At 42.1% G+C, this 20442-nt stretch overlaps 1 protein-coding gene across 3 annotated transcripts in view; it reads right to left on the bottom strand.

The window, feature by feature from the left end:
• Positions 1 to 13025, bottom strand: part of ORC2 (origin recognition complex subunit 2) — a 58987-nt gene extending 45962 nt beyond the window's left edge. The window contains exons 1-4 of one of the 3 annotated variants that reach the window (XM_017876042.1): positions 12495 to 13025; positions 8364 to 8412; positions 6968 to 7071; positions 6327 to 6470 (exon numbers count right to left, since the gene is read on the bottom strand). In XM_017876042.1, the coding sequence (XP_017731531.1) occupies positions 6327 to 6470; positions 6968 to 7061 (238 nt within the window). In that variant the 5' untranslated portion in view covers positions 7062 to 7071; positions 8364 to 8412; positions 12495 to 13025. Of the gene's footprint in view, positions 1 to 6326; positions 6471 to 6967; positions 7072 to 8363; positions 8413 to 12052; positions 12085 to 12222 lie in introns of those variants that run through there. The other 2 variants (XM_017876051.1, XM_017876061.1) reach the window with 2 other exon arrangements.
• Positions 13026 to 20442: the final 7417 nt, after the last annotated feature.

The raw sequence follows: 20442 nt of genomic DNA, 5'->3' as shown, positions 1-20442 counted from the left end.
AGGGAGTGTCTCCCAGTTAGGCTATTCAGGGGTCAGGGACCCACTTGAGCAGGCAGTCTGTCTGTTCTCAGATCTCAAACTCCATGCTGAGAGTACTACTACTCTCTTCAAAGCTGACAGACAGGGACATTTAAATCTGCAGAGGTTTCTGCTGCCTGTTGTTTGGCTATGCCTCGTCCCCAGAGGTGGACAGGCCTCCTTGAGCTGCGGCAGGCCCTACCCAGTCTGAGCTTCCCAGCTGCTTTGTTTACCTACTCAAGCCTCAGCAATGGCAGGTGCCCCTCCCCCAGCCTCGCTGCCGCCTTGCAGTTAGATCTCAGACTGCTGCGCTAGCAATGAGGGAGGCTCTGTGGGCGTGCGACCCTCGGAGCCAGGAGTGGGATATAATCTCCCAGTGTGTTGTTTGGTAAAGTGCAGTATTAGGGTGGGAGTGACCCGATTTTCCAGGAGTTGTGTCAGTTTCACTTGGCTAGGAAAGGGAATTCCCTTCCCCCTTGCACTTCCTGGGTGAGGCAATGTCTCACCTGGCTTCAGCTCTTGCTTGGTGGACTGCACCCACTGTTCTGCACCGACTGTTCGACATGCCCCAGTGAGATGAACCTGGTACCTCAGTTGGAAATGCCACCTTCCTTATTATTTTTGAGACAGAGTCTCACTCTGTCACCCAGGCTGGAGTGCAATGGCACGATCTAGGCTCACTGCAAGCTCCGCCTCTCAGATTCATGCCATTCTCCTGCCTCAGTCTTCCGAGTAGCTGGGACCACAGGTGCCCACCACCACACCCAGCTAATTTTATTTTTGTATTTTTAGTAGAGACGGGGTTTCACTATGTTAGCCAGGATGGTCTCGATCTCCTAACCTCATGATCTGCCCACCTCGGCCTCCCAAAGTGCTGGGATTACAGGTATGAGTCACCACGCCGGGTCTATATAATTTATTTTTGTCTCTATGTCAAATATAGACAAAATATAAACTTGAAAAAGTTATTAACTAAAATGACTGGTTTTAAATAAGGTACGAATGCGAAACTGTAAAAGATTTAAGATAAAATTTGAGAAACATGAAAGCCTACTACACTCAGATAGCATTAAAAGTATCATTAAGTTATCAGTTTACTGGAGGAAAATGAACTGGAAAATTCCAGTTGATGCATCATGGATATGCTATCTTAAAAATTGAAAAAAAAAAAAAAAGCAGGCTGGGCCTAATGGCTCACGCCTGCAATCTCAGCACTCTGGATAGGCCAAGGCTGGCAGATCACTTGAGCCCAGGAGTTTGAGACCAGCCTGGTCAACATGGTGAGACCCCACCTCTACAAAATATACAAAAACTAGCCAGGCATGGTGGTGCACACCTGTAGTTGCAGCTACTCAGGAGACTTAGGTGGGAGGATCACCTAAGCCCAGGGAGACTAAGGTTGCAGTGAGCCTTGATTGTGCCACTGGACTCCAGCCTAAGTGACAGAGTGAGACCCTGTCTCAAAAAAAAAAAAAAAAAAAAAGGCAATACTGGTCAACCAGGTGATCTCCAGCAAACTTACATTCAAAGACTCCAGTCTTACATCAAAATCAATCACTACTGCATTAGTTACACTAATAAAAAGTTAGAAACAATCCAAAAGTATCATATAGAAAACCATACATTGTTTATATATTAGAATGCAATACCACTAGCTATTACAGTTCTTTTTGTCCGAAGACTTATCTCTGAGAAATTTCATGATATGTTAAATTTAAAAGAAAATAAAACCATCACCTCATATCCATTAAAAGGGCTACTTTTTTTTTTTTTTTTTTAAAGGAAATAGGTGTTGGTAAGAATCTGGAGAAACTGCAACCCTTGTACACTGTAGGTTGATATGTAAAATGGTGCAGCCACTGTGCAAAAAGTATGGTGGTTCTTTAAAAAATTAAAAATAGAATTACCACATGATCCAGCATTTCCACTTACGGGTATATACCCAAAAGAATTGAATGCAGGGTCCCAAAAAGGTATTTGTACACCCATGTTCACAGCTAGCATTATTCGCAATACCCAAAAGGTGGAAGCAACCCAACTGTCCATCTACAGATGAATACATTTCACTTTTGTACAATGAGAAAAATTTGGGAGACTGGTTACAAACAGTGTGAATGTACCTAATGCCACTGAACCATACACTTAAAATGGTTCAGATGCTAAATTTTTTTGTGTGTGCATGAGATAAATTCTTGCTGTCACCCATGCTAGAGTGCAATGGTGTGACTGTGGCTCACTGCAGCCTCACCCTCCTGGGCTCAAATCATCCTCCCACTTCAGTCTTCCGAGCAGCTAGGACTACAGGTGCACACCACCACACCCAGCTAATTTTTTTGTAGAGACAGGATTTGGGATTCCTTTTTTTTTTTTTTTTTTTTGAGACAGATTTTCACTCTTTTGCCCAGGCTGGAGTGCAATGGTGTCATCTTGGCTCATTGCAACCTCCGCCTCCTGGGTTCAAGCGATTCTCCTGCCTCAGCCTCCCGAGTAAATGAGATTTACAGGTGCCTACCACCACGCCCAGCTAATTTTTTGTATTTTTAGTAAAGACGGGGTTTCACCATGTTGGCCAGGCTGGTTTTGAACTCCCATCCTCAGGCGATCCACCCGCCTTGGCCTCCCAAAGTGCTGGGATTACAGGCGTGAGCCACTGCGCCTGGCCAAAACCAAGTCTTTAGGAAGATGTAACTATGATNTTTTTTTTTTTTTTTTTTTTGAGACAGATTTTCACTCTTTTTGCCCAGGCTGGAGTGCAATGGTGTCATCTTGGCTCATTGCAACCTCCGCCTCCTGGGTTCAAGCGATTCTCCTGCCTCAGCCTCCCGAGTAAATGAGATTTACAGGTGCCTACCACCACGCCCAGCTAATTTTTTGTATTTTAGTAAAGACGGGGTTTCACCATGTTGGCCAGGCTGGTTTTGAACTCCCATCCTCAGGCGATCCACCCGCCTTGGCCTCCCAAAGTGCTGGGATTACAGGCGTGAGCCACTGCGCCTGGCCAAAACCAAGTCTTTAGGAAGATGTAACTATGATTAAATAGTGTAATCTGTATAAACTTTAGGAGGATATTTGGCAATATATTTCAAAACTCTTATTGTGGAAGAATGTCTAATGACAGAGTAATGTATATATGATACATTATTAATTGCAAAAAGCCTATTATAAACATAATGTTGCAAGCTTATGTGTGCCCACGCATGTATGAACAGACAGAAGATACACACTGAAATGTTAACGGTTCCATGTTCTGTAAAGCAGGCATTCTTGACAGGTACAATACTTCTCCCAACTGGGTAAAACTGGATCTTGGTACAGGGGGGAGTGTGGAAAAAAGACTTTGACATTATTAATATAATAGTCTGTGGCCCTTCAAACAAACACTTTTTATTAGTGTAACTAATGCAGTAGTGATTGATTTTGATGTAAGACTGGAGTCTTTGAATGTAAGTTTGCTGGAGATCACCTGGTTGACCAGTATTGCCTTTTTTTTTTTTTTTTTTTTTGAGACAGGGTCTCACTCTGTCACTTAGGCTGGAGTCCAGTGGCACAATCAAGGCTCACTACAACCTTAGTCTCCCTGGGCTTAGGTGATCCTCCCACCTAAGTCTCCTGAGTAGCTGCAACTACAGGTGCTGCAACTACACTACAGGTGTAGATAAACAGATATACAGCATATATATAGTACTGAAATTTTACGGGTGGGAAAAAGTGATTAGGAGAAAATGTCTAAAAAGTCTAATTAAGGGACAATAATTTTAAAAAGGTTGAAAAACACAGGGCGTGATGCAAAAAAATAAGGCAAAGCTCCCCAACCAGTGTGAAGAATGAATGAATGAATAAATAAACAAATAAATAAATAAATAAAAGGTATGGGTTTCACATGTGCTGAGTACTGATTCTCTCAGGCCTTTGAGGATGCCAGTCAAGGCCAGTAGCAGGGGTAGGGCCCTGGGGTATTTGTCCTTGGTCTGCAGCATCCTCCTCTATTTACTCCATTGTGCCTCCAAATATCATTTGCTGTGAGTGCTGTTATGTGAGAAAGGTTGGTAAGCACTGAATTTCTACAACAAACATACCACTTTTTAAAGAAACGATTCTTATGATAAAAGTTTCATTTTTGGAATACTGTTTTCAATCTCTTCTTAGGCCTGGCATAATAGGGAGTCAAGAACACCAAGTTTTATTTGGAATATCCTCAAAAAATGTCAACTGTCTAGCTGTAGATAGTTGATAGGAGACCCTACCCAGCCCACTAAATCTATTGAGGAGCAGTGGTCATTTTTTGTATAACTCTATACAGGGAGGATATGATTCTACCCCCATAGTTAATGAACTAAGTAATAGGCACAGATAACTCAACAGTGATTCATCTGTGGGTATTCCAATTATATGCTATTTCTATGTCGAGATTTTAAAAATGAATTGAGCTAAATCGACTCTTGAGAATCTAGAATGGGAGAACTGAAAAACCAAATTATTTAACACTGGGAACTTGATGGACATTTATAAGTATGCGAGAATAAAGCACATGTACGTGAAGAAAGTAAGTGGCATAGAGAAATCAGAACAGACGCACAGAGATGACACAGGGAGACCCAGAGACTCATGAAAGCACAGTTCCTCAGTTTTTTACACTGTCCCAGTTCCAACTCTCCTAGTGCCCAACAATATAGATTTCTTTCCTTGTCATTATTTTTTTAAGCTAGGTTGTGGGGATCTGTGTTCCTTGTACCCAGGAAAAACCTAACTAAAATATAATTCAAGCCTAAAAAATGTTTTATGTTAATAATCTTGCAGGAATCTGGCTTTGATATAAAAATTAAAGCCACACACACAATACCAGCATCCCTGGGTTAGAACACTACTTCTTGAAATGCTCCTCCTAGTTCTGTAAAGATCAAGGTAAAAATAAAGTAACTTGCTTTAGAAAGTTATTTTAAATAAGTTAGAAACATATTTTTTTGTTTTGTTTTGACCTAGGGTCTTGATTTGTTACCCAGGCTGAGTATAGTGGTGCAATCATAGCTCACTGTAGCCTCAACCTCCTGGGCTCAAGCAATCCTGTGCCTTAGCCTCCCAAGTAACTGGGAGGCAATATATAGGTACACACCACCATGCTCAGATAATTTTTTTTTTTTTTGAGACAGGGTCTCACTTGCCCACGCTGGAGTGCAGTGGCATGATCACGGCTCACTGCTGCCTCAACCTCCGAGGCTCAAGTGATCCGCCCACCTCAGCCTCCCTGGTAGCTGGGACCACAGGTGTGTGCCACCACACCAGGCTAGTCTCAAACCCCCGTACTCAAGCGATCAGTCTGCTTTGGCCTCCCAATGTGCTGAGATTACAGGCATGAGCCACCACATACCCAGCTTCCAGCTAATTAAAAACATTTTTTTTTTTTTTTTTTTGTAGAAACGGGATCTTACTATGTTGCCCAGGATGGTTACAAACTCCTGGGGCCCAAGCAGTCCTCCTGCCACAGTCTCCCAATGTGCTGGGATTACAGGCATGAGCCACCAAGCCGGGCCATAAATAAATAAATATCTTAAAAATAGTACTAGCTACTCAGGTGGCTAAGTTGGGAGATCTCTTGAACCCAGAAGTTGGAGGCTACAGTGAGCTGTTTTTGCCATGGCATCCCGACAGAGACCCTGTCTCTAAAATAAATAAATAAATAAATAAATAAACAAACATACTGAAAATCACTTTAGGAGTACTATGCAGCCATAAAAAGGAATGAGATCATATCCTTTGCAGGGACATGGATGAAGCTGGAAGCCATCATCCTCAGCAAACTAACACAGGAACAGAAAACCAAACACTGCATGTTCTCACTCATAAGTGGGAGTTGAAAAATGAGAACACATGGACACAGGAGGGGAACAACACACGCCACGGCCTGTGAATGGGTGGAGGGAGGGAGAGCATCAGGACAGACAGCTAATGCATGTAGGGCTTAAAACCTAGATGACGGGTTGAAAGGTGCAGCAAACCACCATGGCACATGTATACCTATGTAACAAATCTGCACATTCTGCACATGTATCCCGGCAAAATTTAAAAAATAAAATAAAAAGAAAATAACTTTAGAATGGTTGGTCTATAGATTCCTTCTTACTGAAAACTATGTGCAGGACTGGTTGTTAAAAAAAAAAGAACTGTGGAGAAATTGAAGCAAATGCTTTTTAAATGAGAAACACGATAATATAGAACACCACTGTTTAACCTACCAGACTACTTTTGTGTATCTTATAAAGCAATTTTGCTACTAGCAGAAACATGAGTGCATATTTCACCCCCTCAAATACCTTGAACATCTCTTCCCATAATTTCCACATAGTTCTGATCTTTTAAGACCTCCTGGTCATCTTCCTCCAAATCATATTCTGGCTTCTTCATTATTTTTTTGGGGTTGACCAAAAGCTGAGCTCGCTCCTTCTTTAATTTAGCTCCTATAAGAACATCCAAAGAATTAGAGCATGACAGGTATAAATTCTTTCTAAACATTACATTTAAATAAGTAAAGAAATTATAATATTTATATTGTCATTACTTAAAAGCTGGGAAAAAAGGTTTTCTCTTTGATTAAAACTGACCACTCTTCCACAGTTTATATAAATAGTTAAAAAATAAAAAACAAAACAAAAAAACCCCACAATCTCGAAAGTGTGTATTTTAGGGTTCAAAATAAGCACATATTTTAAATTACAATGGGTAGTTATCAGTGACTACCGCTACTGAGCATTTCATTTTAGATTAGGCTTTATTGAACATTTTCAATTAAAGTTTGAAAGAATTAAACTAAAATTAAAGCAGTTTTATTTAGTTTTACTAACTAGATCAATCCTTTGTGCTATGTTTTCAAAATAAAATGTTAAAAGTTTTAAAAGTGAAATAATCCTTAAACATTATAATAAGCATCTCTTCAAATTGTACAATCACTTAGTACCTCCTTCTCTATCAAGAATGTGATTAAGAACATCATCATCTCCCACAAAATGAACCTCCAGCATCTTGTCTTCCTTTAACTCTGGTTTACTCATTGTTGCCAACCTAAACAAAAACAGTAAGTTACTCAACAGTGATGAAGAATTCATATCAACCACCAAATTAAACATTCACATAATGAATACATGTCTTTATCTAATATTTTAAAGTCTTTTAAGTATAAAAAATATATTATGCATTACTATATTACTATATATTCGACTGTAGGTAACTCAATTCTTTATCTAAAAAATTGGGGAGGGGAAGAGATGTCTGAGATTTGAGAAGAGCTAAATCCTATCAAGGTAGCTAAAATATACTCAGAAAAAAATAAAATATACTCAGAAAAACAATTCAAGTTTTAATGAATGCTCCAACCAATCTAGATAAGCACATTAACAGAAATGGGGTGGTTAATATATGAGTGTTTAGAAAAGTGACAGCCAAACAAAGAATAACGGTTTGGTGGATTATATTATCTGTTCACTAGAAAGCTACAGTCAATTGTGGGGAGTCTGTTAAACTTCATTTGTGTCCCAAACCTGTACAAAAAACCCTCAAGCACCTCCCTTTACTTTTATGGAATGCTTACCAAACAACTTTACAAATATGAATATGGCTTTCTAGGTATCTTGGTAACTAAACAGTAAACACAAATCTTTCGAACACTTAACACTCAGTTCCTCACTGAACAAACCTCCAGAGTTTGGCAAGCAAAAGTTTGATCAACTGTGGCTAGTCTGACAAAATGTACTTTCAGAACTTATTATGCTACTGGCCTGAAAATAACTAATGATGATTTTAACTGTTGCCAGCTAATCAGTTTACCCAAAAAATGTAAACTAAGATTCAGTGTTCTTGGTGTCTTGGTGATTTCTTTTCTCTTCTCTCTTTCTTACAATCTTGTTTTCACCTTTTCTTTTGGCAAGAGAAAATATTGACTGTGTCTCTCTTTCCTCCCTCCCTCCCTCCCTTTCTTTTCTTTTCTTTTTTTTTTTTTTTTTGAGACAGGGTCTCACTGTGTTGCCTCAGTCTCACCCACTTGGGCTCAAGCAATCCTCCTATCTCAACCTCTGAAGTAGCTGCGATTACAGGCACATGCCACCATGCTTGGCAGGTTTTCCTCTTTTTGTAGAGACAGTGTCTCACTATGTTGCCCAGGCTGGTTTTGAGCTCTTGGAATTAAGCAATCTTCCCACCTCACCCTCCCAAACTGCTGGGATTACAGGCACGGGCACCACCACCAGCCATTTATCTCTTCTGAGTTCATTATCTGCAGGAAGAGAACTAATTCAATGTTACCAAATTTCATTTTGACAAGCAACATGCTTAAATGACTTGTTTCACTTTTCATTTACCTTTTAAGGTACTACACATTCTGCAGCTGCAAAATTCAGACAGAGTCACCTGTAATTGGAAAAAGAACTCAGTCAGGGTCAGCTAACAGAAAAATGAAAGCAATGGGGCAAAACAAGTTCCACAAGTTTTGACAAGCATGATAAATAGATAACATGTAGACCTTACAAAGCTAAAGCTGTTATAATGGTATAGTAAAGGACAAAAAGACCATTACCCATTTGGCCAGGAAGCCCTAGATACTGAGAACATCTGGATGGAGTGGGAAGATAGGAGGACAAAATTTGAGTACTTACAATGTGCTAGACATAGTTTTGAGTACTCCATATGTATTCTCATTTAATCTGCACAACTCTATGAGGTTCATACTTTGTGTATAAAGATAATAAATACTGGGCTGGGTGCAGTGGCTCATGACTATAATCTCAGTGCTTTGGGAGGCTGAGGCAGGGGGATCCCTTGAGGCCAGGAGTTGAAGACAAGCCTGGCAACATAGCAAGGCCCTGCCTCTATCAAAAAAAAAAAAAAAAAAAAAAAAAAAAAAAAAAAAAAAAAAAAAAAAAAAATATCAGCTGGGAGTGGTGGCATGTGCCTATAGTCTACTTGGAGGCTGAAGTGGGAGGATTCCTTGAGCCCCAGAGTTCGAGATTACATTGAGCTATGATCACATTGCTGCACTCCAGCTTGGGCAACAGAGTGAGACCCTGTCTCTAATTTTTTTTTTTCTTTTTTTTGAGACAGGGTCTGGGCTCTGCCGCCTAGAGCAGTGGTACACTCTTGGCTCACCACAACTCTGACCTCCTGGGCTCAGGTGATCTGCCCACCTCAGCCTCCCATATAGCTGGGACTGCCGGCTTGTGCCACCACACCCCTGACTAACTTCTGTGTTTGTTGTAGAAATGAGGTTTCACCATGTTGCCTAGGCTTGTCTCAAATCTCTGGGCTCAAGCGATCTATCCACCTCTACCTCCCAAAGTGCTGGGATTATAGGAGTGAGCCACCACACCAGGTCAAAAAAATTTGTTTAAACAAAAAATAAAAAATTGTGGACTTAGCTATGATATGAAGGAAAATTTTAAAATAAAAATAAAAAATAAAGATAATAAATACTTCATCTATAACTTATGACCACTGCTTGTAAAACATGTCCTCTTGGGCCTTCTTTCTAGTCATGATACTGCTTCCTATTATGGGGAATCTGGGTATATTAGAGAAAAAGTTTAATCCATTTACATATTTGTATAAAATAAAGAAACAGGTTTTTTGAGGGCACTGTTTGTGAGGCACTGTATTAGGCACATTTATGTACACCAGCTCATTAAATCCTCAATTTCTCTCACATAGGTATTTTGCATCTCTCTCTTTATATATATAATGTCCCCAGTTTACAAATGAGTAGACTGAGGCTAACTCATTAAATATTAATAACTCATTAAATTATTAATGCCAATACACACAATTATAAAGTCTATTAGGGTTGAAATCCAGGTCTGACTGATCCTAACTTCTTCTCTTTTTTTCCTTCTTTTTTTTTTTTTAAGACAGAATCTTGCTGTGTCCCAGACTGGAGTGCAGAGAGGCTCAATCTCAGCTCACTGCAACCTCCACCTCCCGGGTTCAAGAGATTCTCCTGCCTTAGCCTCCCAAGTAGCTGGGACTACAGGTGTGCACCACCACACCCAGCTAATTTTTGCACTTTTAGTAGAGACGGGGTTTCACCATGTTGGCCAGGATGGTCTCGATCTCTTGACCTCATGATCGGCCTGCCTTGGCCTCCCAAAGTGTTGGGATTACTGGTGTAAGCCACTGTACCTGGCAGATTACTAACTTCCTGATCACTCTATTACACCACATACCTCTCCTGCCATCAAATAAAAATGTTATCCTAAATGCTTGTTTTTTTTGTTGTTCTGGGTTGTTTTTGTGGGGGTTTTTTTGTTTGTTTTTTGAAACAGGGTCATTCATCTCTGTCACCCAGGCTGGAGTGCAGTGGTGTGATCTCAGCTCACTGCAACACCTCACCTCAGCCTCCTGAGTAGGTGGGACTACAGGTGTGCAATGCCAAGCCTCGCTAATTTTTGTATTTTTTTGTCGAGACGGGGTTTCACCATGTTGCCCAGGCTGGCCTGAGCTCAAGTGATCTGCCCACCTCAGCCTCCCCAAGTGCTGGGACTGCAGGTGTGAACTACTGTGCTGAATGCTAAATGCTTGTTTTGACCTCTGAAAACCATTCATAATAGGTCTAGTTATTTCTCTACATGTCAGTTAGGGTTAGGGTATTCTATAGCCCATAACTATAGAATGTCCAAAGAATTCTATAGTTTCTCTAACTTTCCAGTTCATTGGGTGAAACATTACTAGTTCTATCAAGCATACTTCAAAGAGCATGGCCAGAGTCAGCATAATCTACATTATTTTACTTAATTATACGCTGCTGTGTACTACAAAGGAAAGCAGAAAATAAAATCACACAATGAATTTTTGGCTCTGAGCTTCCTGGTAATCAAAGCAAAAAGCAAGTAAAGGTCTGTTACATAATTCTTATTGGCCAAAGTTTAGTTGTTCTTGGGGATGGGAGGACGAGATTTTCTAGGAAAATTTAAAAACAAATATTCTAGGCAACTTAGTATTGTCCTAGGCAACTTCCCTATGGTATTCTATATAAGAATTGCCTGGACAGAGGCAGCCTCAGTCTTGTTTGTAGCCAAGTGCATTTATACAAACATTTCCTTTTCTAATTTTGGAGCATCTTACTAAATAGTACAAAATCACCAAATTAAAGAAAATGTCTACAAAGACCTCATGAGAAACGTTTCCTTCTTTCCTTTCTAACAGTTCCTGAAAAACAAACAAAAAACCTAACAATCACACAATAAAATGCAATATTTAGGGACCATTATGACCCTTCAAGGCACTGCCTTGGTGCTTATCAGTCAACCCCTTTCAAGGAGTTAACTTCAAGGCAATTCAGCAGCACCAAGTGTTAGCAACACACTCTCCTTTGAAAGCAAATGAAAGATCTGCTGCAATTTTTAAAAACATAATCCTTTGAAAAAGAAGGTTGGATAGATTAGTGGTTAACCACCAATTTTAATATCAGAGAAACGTGAGTTCCAATCTCCACTCCATACTTTATAACTGTGTGACTTTGTCCAAAGTCCTGACGATTAAACGAAATCATATGCCTGATGTATAAAAGAGCATCACTGAATGCTGCCAATTACCGGTATTTTTTTCTTTAACATTTTTCTTTTTTAGCTCCTTAATGCAGTACACACTGAGATATTTTTACTTTAAACTTCAACTTCACCATGCAGATCTCTTGTACATCTCTAACTCATTCAACATCTAACAGAAAAACTGCTCAATAAGTGATGATGCCCGTTTAACGTGCAGTGCCCTTATATAACGGTGTAGGGCCGTGCTATTTTTCTTCAGATTGCAATTTAACTGGGGGAAAGTGTAACGATTCTATTAGGATTTCAATTGTAAAATGAAAAGTAACGTCTCAACATCTTTTTGATTAAAAAGCTCTACCAAAAGGGCCTGGCTTATCAACATTTTACAGCCAAACGTGGCTCCAAGGTGACCGATCAGTTAGTTAGCAGGACACACTGGTGCCTCCAGGCTGGGATGACATCAAAGGTTCTAGCTACACTGGTTCTGGGACACGATCTCTTCCTCTTCATACCTCACAGGGCACTTTACCACTTTCGTTACAGATCTTCACAGTTCTCCTTTTCCAACCAGAGGGCTTCGTAAGCTGGGAATCAGGTATGTTAATATTAGGCGTCCCTTTCACAAAAGGCTTTTAACTGCTGGGCAGACTAACGAAAGGTCCTCCCAGAGCGAGCCTCTCACCTCAAGTATTAAAGGACTTTGGCCTGCGCCTTCAATCTCTGGCCAGTTGGCTGCGCTCCACCCGCAAGGGGTTCTCGAGCCCCCGGGCAGCTTGTGGGAGGCAGCGAGGCGCAGAGACCATGCCCCGAGTGCCGAGGGAAAGCCCTGACATGCGCGACGTGGGACGCTGGGGGCCAAGCTCCGAGGCGGGGCTGTGTGCACCTGGACGCACCTCACAAGCCGCGAGCTAAGCAGAAGAGGGAGGCAGGCTGCCCCGACATCCCACTACTCACCGCTAGGTTTCCGCCAGGCGCCGATCCGGCCGCCTCAAGCCGGCCGAACGACACCCCGCTGAGTCGCCGCCGCAGGGAAAGCACCTTCGGCCCCAATGGGAGAAGCCAATTTCTAGTAATTCGCGCCCGACGACGGCGGAGGTAAGGAGCCCTGCAGGCCAGCTGGGGGATGGGAAGCCTGCGTGCGGCACACCGAATCTCCCGCCCTGTTCAGGGGGCGGTGCCCGGGGAAGCCAATAGGAAGAGGAGTCGGCCAAGAGCGACGGCTCTCCCGGCCAGTCGGCGCCGGCCACTCGGCCCCGCCCATCAGGAAACCTGAGGAAAACGGATCCTTAGGCCCTGAGTTGTGGGCCTTACCTTTCCTTTCCTCTTTCCGTTTCCGGGGAAGGGAGGAGGAAGTGTTGTGTGGATGCGAGGAAGTTTGCGGAATAGCTGGCTGAGTGGTGGCTGTTTGCTTGGGGTCGGGCGCAGTGGCTCACGCCTCTAATCCCAGCACTTTGGGAGGTCGAGGCTGGGCGAATCACCTGAAGTCAGGAGCTCGAGACCAGTCTGACCTACGTGGAGAAACCCCGTCTCTAGTGAAAATACAAAATTAGCCGGGCGTGGTGGCGCATGCCTGTAATCCCAGCTACTCGGGAGGCTGAGGCAGGAGAATCGCTTGAACCCTGGAGGCAGAAGTTGCAGTGAGCCGAGATCGCACCATTGCACTCCAGCCTGGGCAACAAGAGCGAAACTCCGTCTTAAAAAAAAAAAGTGTTCGTTGGTTTCGCCAGGTATCTTTTGAAGAAAAAGGTAATGGAAATTGATTCGTGTTTCTTTTTAAAATATTTTCTTCATTTGGCGTGAAAGGTAGGATCTTGTACATCTCCAGGGTTTGGGGTAGGGAAAAGAGACGTTAGGAGAAGCACTGAATTATGGAGATGGGATCGGACGGCTAGTGGGATGAAGAGCCTGGGGAAATAGAATGAATAGACAGAGAAAATGACTGACTTCAACTATCCAAAATATAAAAAAGACAAGACAGAGAAAATGAGGAAGAAAAGGAATGAACCTGGATGGGATCCATACAGTATTAAGAACAGGGTACTATTTCATTTGGATTCACTTACTCAAAACAAAACAAAACTACAGAGTACTCTGCGAACCAGAAGATAAGGATTCACTATCGAGCGAGACACCTACAATCTCTGCATTCACTATAGTTTCCTAGCACGTGAAGATATTGAACGGACAATATTGAGAAAAATGCTATTACATGGGAAGTGCATTGGAGCACATGGTAGGAGTATCTAATTAAAAGTCCAGAAGGAATCAGGAAAAATTTTCTTGGAGGAAGAGATGTTTAAACTGAAACCCGAGTGTTGAATAGATTTAAAACAGGTCAAGAGGGGTAACATTTTCCAGGTAGAAGGTCCAAATCCGTGTAACAGCTGTGTAAAATGCCAAGCGTTCGGTCTGTTATTATGAAGGGCTTAGTTGGCCGTTAGGGCACTGGTCAGATTTGTATTGAAAGATCTTTGGATAAAGGAGGTAGGATTGGGAGGGAAGATACAGAGTCACAAGATTTGGAAGCTGTTTAGGAAATCCAGTTGAGAAAGAAATGATCATAGCCTTGATACCTCATTCTATTTTGGCTAGGCGGAGTTAAGAAAACGGAAGAGAAAGGCAATTTTTTTGTGCATTGTTAATAAAAAGAATGTGGGGAGTGACTAGAGACAGAAGATAAAGTACATAGCTTAACAGTTAACAACGATGTGCTTGAAGAGTGTTTAAAAATGTGAAGATGACTAGCCCAGCACACACACCTGTAATCCCAGCTACTTGCAAGGCTGAGAAAAGCAAGATTGTTTGCATCCCAGAATTCCAGGATGCAGCGAGCAGTGATCTCACCTGTGACTAGCCACTGCGTTCCAGCCTGGGCAACACATTGAGACCCCATTTCTCAAAAAAGAAAAACTTGAAAAAAAAGATGAAGATCTAGGAGTGTTGAATAGTATGTTCTACTTATGTGTCTTTTATATATTATATATATATTTTTTTTTTTTTTTTTTTTTTTTTTTGAAGATGTGTGGTCTCCCTCTGCCCAGGCTGGAGTGCAGTGGCTACGTCACAGTTCACTGCAGCCTGGACTATCTATTCTCAACCAGACCTCCCACTTCAGCTTCCTGAGTAGCTGTGACTGCAGGCACACGCCACCATGTCCAGCTAATTTTTGTATTTTTTGTAGAGAGGGGGCTTCACCATATTGCCCTGGTTGGTCTCCAAGTCCAGAGCTCAAGTGATCCACCCTCCTGGGCTTCCCAAAGTTTTGGGATTACAGGAGTAAGCCACTGCACCTGGCTGTTTTTTTATATTTCTATCATGTCAGTAAACTCCCCTTCATTCCTCCTTTCCACATCTTGAAAAAAGGCTTCTACAGACCACAGAGGCCTTGGTGTGAGTGGTGGGTTTGGACGTAGTTTTTAATGGTATATTGTGGAAAATAGAGGGAAGGAGCTGAGTTTTGCATTTAGATTGATACTAAGATAAAAACAAAGAGCCATACCTTCAGAATGGAGACACAGGATTTAGGAGCAGCAGGAAGTTGAAGTCAGAGGGGACCATAAAATGGCAACTCCCCATGTATTCATGGAAATTTTGCGTAGGGCAGTAGACTATTCCAAAGGGGGAAATAGAAGCTCAATATTGTAAGGGGTAGAGGCACAAGCAGTAATTGGGTAATAGTTTGAAATTTAGGGACTGGCTTTAAAAAATCTCTAATCTATGAAACAGGGTGAATTGAAGACCTTTTAAATACCACTAAAATAACAGTCAGAATTTTTTATTGAAGTATAAACATAAAATTAACAAACTAGAAAAACAGGTTAACATAAGTTGGTTAGCTGGAATCCAGGCCTGCAGAGGAGGAAGCCAGTAATAAGCCTATTCCTGTCACAGAACTCCAGGTAGTAGTCTCAACAGCATGGGTCTGGTTCGGTGGCTCATGCCTGTAATCCCAGCACTTTAGGAGGCCAAGGCAGGTGGATCACTTGAGGTCAGGAGTGCAAGACCAACCCGACCAACATGGTGAAACTCTGTTTCTACTAAAAATAGAAAATTAGCCAGGTGTGGTGGTGCATGCCTGTAATCTCAGTTACTTGGGAGGCTGAGGCAGGAGAATCGCTTGAACCCGGGAGGCAGAGGTTGCAGTGAGCCGAGATCGTGCCATTGCACTCCAGCCTGGGCAACTAGAGCGAAACTGTCTCAAAAAAAAAAAAAAAGCATGAAGCTGAGACTGGAGGATTGGTTGGGGGAGAAAAAAAAAAAGGAGTATGAAGCTGAGACTGGAAGATTGGTTGGAAGTCTTGAAACAATTAGATGCTAGATCTCCTGTCATACTTTGTGGAGGACCAGGAGATTACAAGGTGAACCGAGAGGATCTAGACTCTACCACTAGGCACAACTGGGAGTAGAAATGAGGTCATACTGAAATGAGGAGGACAAGCTTAAAACCTTGTCTTACTCGGCTCCCAGAACGCTGGCAATGAGTCATATATCCCCTGGGCATTAAATTTAAAGACTTTTTCAGGCAAGCTAATCAGAAAAGACAGGAGGCCCCAATTGAAAAAGCCAGTTTATCAATATAGACCTACACTGACACCTACTAGCTGATAAGCCCTGTCCCTGCATGCTGAGCTTCTGATCAATTTTAGCATTACCAAACTTTGGGATAAAGTCTCAGCTTTGAAAAACAAAAAAATAAAGTAGGAGCAAACATACTATGTAGAACCCAGAGGAAATTTTACTCAAAATTGTAACAAACTCAACGTTTTATATCTATTAAAAAAGGAATGTAAAAAGGAATGTGAGTCATCAAATTTAGATTCTTTAAGGAGAAAATAATTCTTAAAGTTTTAATTTTTAAATAGACTGCAGAATCAAGATGGTATCAGCTTATATTTTTTCTTCACCAGTGATCTCATCTGTCAGCATACTGAAGAAAATCAGAATCTTTATATTCCTCTTCAAGATGACTGAGTTAAAAAATGAAATCTTTTTTTAAGTTCATTTTTATATTCAAACAAGGTTTTTTACCCAAACCATATTTTACTTGATCAAATTCAAGAATATGATCTCAGTTCATATCTTCCAAATTGAAATATAACCTAAATAGCTGTATAGGTATCAGTGAGAGATCTAGATTAAGCAACCAGAACCAAGTAGGTCTTATGAACAAGTTAAGATACATTTATATTGGTCCCTAAGTTTGGGAAACTGAGCTAACTTTTGTCTTTGCCAGTGTTGTGAAAAGCATTCTATTGATGCTATTGCTCCTTGAAAAAGTCCATTTTCTCCCTGGGTCTCTGAATAGTTTACTTAATAAAATTTTTGAGCCCCTAACTCTACCAGGGGCATAATGCCTAGGTATGGCTCTTACCCTTAAGGAATTTAGATTTTAGTTCAGTAGAAAGAATCAGATAATTTCGACACAAAAGGGTGTAGGCTGGGCCCAGTGGCTGACACCTTTAGTCCCAACACCTTGGGAGGCCGAGGTGAGAGGATCATTGGAGCCCAGGAGTTCGAGGTCACTCTGAGCACATAGGGAGACCCCATCTGTACCAAAAAAAAAAAAAATTCAAAAAGGTGTACTGAGAACTACAAGGACAACGGCCATTTAGCTTAATCTGGGGTTGGGTTGGGGATAGCAGAGGAACGGCCAGTCCAATTTCAAAAGACAAGTAGACTTAAGCAAAAGAGAAAGTACTAGAGAAGACATTTCAGTAAGAGTACAAATTGGGTGTGGTAGTACAAAGGACAAAGGGTGTGATTGTACAAATGAGTTTGGTAGTACAAAGCACTTTGTTGTTACTTAAGAATGGTAGGAGATGGGGTAGAAGTAGGCCACAGGGCCTTGTATGCAGGCTAAATAACATGGAATTTATCCCCTATATTGGAACCACTGGATAATTTTAACCAGGGTACTGATAAGCATTTAATATCCATCACTAAGGAGGATAAATTTACGGACAAGGAGTCTAGTTAGGAGGCTATTGAAGCAGTCGATATGAAGAGGATATGAGTTTGTGCTTTAGTAGTAAAGGTGGGAAGGATTAATTTGGGAAAAGCGGGGGGCAGTCAGCAGGATTTGGGGACTGGATAATAGAGGTGAGGGAGAGAGGAGATATACTTCTCAGGTTTCTGGCTTGGTTGCCTGGGTATTAGTTCATTGGTGTGATGTGAGAGATAGATTACTGATAGAGGAAAAAGGTAGATGAGTTTAGCTTGAGGCATCTTAACTTTGAAGTGCCCGAGAGGTATCCAGCTATCCAGCAGCCAGTTGGATTTAAAAGTCTAACATTCAAGAGGTCTAGGCCTAGAGATACAGATCTAGGGTCATCTGTATATAGATTTAAGCCAAGTGGTAAAAATGAGAACTGTGCAGGGACTGTGAGAAAAATAAGAAATGATGTGAGATATCTCTCATCTGAGACAGGCAGCAAGGGGATGAGGATTGCAGACATAGTTCAGAACTTTGAAGTGGTAGCGGGAAACAGGAAATAAAGAACATTCATTCTAGCATCATGGCCTCTATTTCATAGAAAAAGAGTTGAGGCTGCTGAGAAAGTGATACTTTATGGGCTGAAGCTGCGGAATAGAAACTAAAGGGAATGAGGCCGGGCGTGGTGGCTCAAGCCTGTAATCCCAGCACTTTGGGAGGCTGAGACGGGCAGATCACGAGGTCACAAGATCAAGACCATCCTGGCTAACATGGTGAAACCCCGTCTCTACTAAAAAATACAAAAAACTAGCCGGGCGAGGTGGCGGGCGCCTGTAGTCCCACCTACTCGGGAGGCTGAGGCAGGAGAATGGCGTAAACCCAGGAGGCGGAGCTTGCAGTGAGCTGAGATCCGGCCACTGCACTCCAGTTTGGGCGACAGAGCGAGACTCCGTCTCAAAAAAAAAAAAAAGAAAGAAAGAAACTAAAGGGAATGAGAAAGGGGACAGGCCAAGAAGTGCAAGGGGCCAATGAAGATGTATTAACACCTGCAGTGTTCAGTGGCCTGAGTTAGGGAATGCAGACTAAAGCATTGATAGGGATGGATCTATTCTTTGGGGTGGAGGTATATTTATGGAATGGGTTAATGATACTTCTTTCTTATATTGTCAGTTACTATACTAGGTATTTCTCTAGGAAAATTTTATTATTGAGTCAGGTTCTGGACAGAAGAGAGAAAGCTTACCTATGCCAAAGATTGGTATAGCATTAAAGGGAATTTTCAATCCTGATTGCACATGAGAATTAGCTGGGGATCTTTGAAAACTATGTGATACCAGATCCTACTCCCTGAGAGCCTGAGTGGGGCCTGGTCATCAGAATTGTTTTAAAAAATTACCCAGATGATTTTTTTTTTTTTTTTTTTGGGACAGACTTTCACTCTGCTGCCCAGGCTGGAGTGCAGTGGCGCGATCTCGGCTCACTGCAGCCTCCGCCTCCTGGGTTCAAGTGATTCTCTTGCCTCAGCCTCCAGAGTAGCTGGGACCATAGGCGCCCACCACCCAGCTAATTCTTTTGTATTTTTAATAGAGATGGGGTTTCACCATGTTGACCAGGCTGGTGTCTTGACACAACTCTTGACTTCAGGTGATCACCCACCTCGGCCTCCCAAACTGCAGGGATTACAGGCGTGAGACACTGCGCCCGGTCGGCCAGATGATTTTAATGTGAAGCCAGGGCTGAGAACCAGTGAGCTAGAGAGAATTAAAAATTGGCAATAAAAATTTTTGTGAGATACGTAGTGGCCTAGATCTTGTATGTTAAACACACACTTGATAAAGGTTCAATAGATCTGTCAGTGACATATGCCTCAGCAAATAACTTCTACCCTGAAATTTTTTTATATGTCAATTTGATTTCAGTCATGCTCGGGAAAAGTGATTATATCTGAGTATCTAGGAATAAAAGAGAATATGGCAGCCAAAACCTCCAAGATATTTTTTTTTGTACCAGGGATGATGAAGCAGTCAGTGAGGACACATGAGATGACATCATCAAGTAAGTAGTGAAAGATTTGACACAGTAATCCTTAAAAAGGTACACAGATGGGCTGGGCGCGGTGGCTCACGCCTGTAATCCCAGCACTTTGGGAGGCCGAGACGGGCGGATCACGAGGTCAGGAGATCGAGACCATCCTGGCTAACACGGTGAAACCCCGTCTCTACTAAAATACAAAAAATTAGCCGGGTGCGGTGGCAGGCGCCTGTAGTCCCAGCTACTGGGGAGGCTGAGGCAGGAGAATGGCGTGAACCCGGGAGGCGGAGCTTTCAGTGAGCCGAGATTGCGCCACTGCACTCCAGCCTGGGCTGTTAACAGAGCGAGACTCCGTCTCAAAAAAAAAAAAAAAAAAATGTACACAGATGGCTGAGTGTGGTGGCTCACGCCTGTAATCACAGCACTTTGGGAGGCCGAGGTGGGTGTGAATCACCTAAGGTCAGGAGTTTGAGATCAGCCTGGTCAATAGTGAAACCCCGTCTCTACTAAAAATATAAAAATTAGCTGAGCATGGTGGTGGGCGCCGGGCATGGTGGTGGGCGCCTGTAATCCCAACTACTTGGGAGGCAGAGGCAGGAGAATTGCTGGAACCCAGGAGGCAGAGGTTGCAGTGAGCCAACACCACACCATTGCACTGCAGCCTGGGCAATAAGTGAAATTCCCTATCAAAAAAAAAAAAAAGTACACAGAGTAATTACAATAATGGGTAATTAGTTTTTGAAAACAATTCTGAATTGGTCAGGCGCGGTGGCTCACGCCTGTAATCCCAGCACTTTAGGAGGCTGAGGCTGGCGGATCATGAGGTCAGGAGAGACCATCCTGGCTAACACAGTGAAACCCCATCTCTACTAAAAAATAGAAAAAAAAAAAAAATTAGCTGGGCGTGGTGGTGGGCACCTGCAGTCCCAGCTACTTGGG

Source organism: Rhinopithecus bieti, unplaced genomic scaffold (assembly GCF_001698545.2).
Source record: "Rhinopithecus bieti isolate Rb0 unplaced genomic scaffold, ASM169854v2 scaffold_980, whole genome shotgun sequence".
Taxonomy (NCBI): Eukaryota; Metazoa; Chordata; class Mammalia; order Primates; family Cercopithecidae; genus Rhinopithecus; species Rhinopithecus bieti.
Note: the sequence above shows the minus strand (reverse complement) of the source record. Positions and strands in the feature narration are given on the sequence as shown.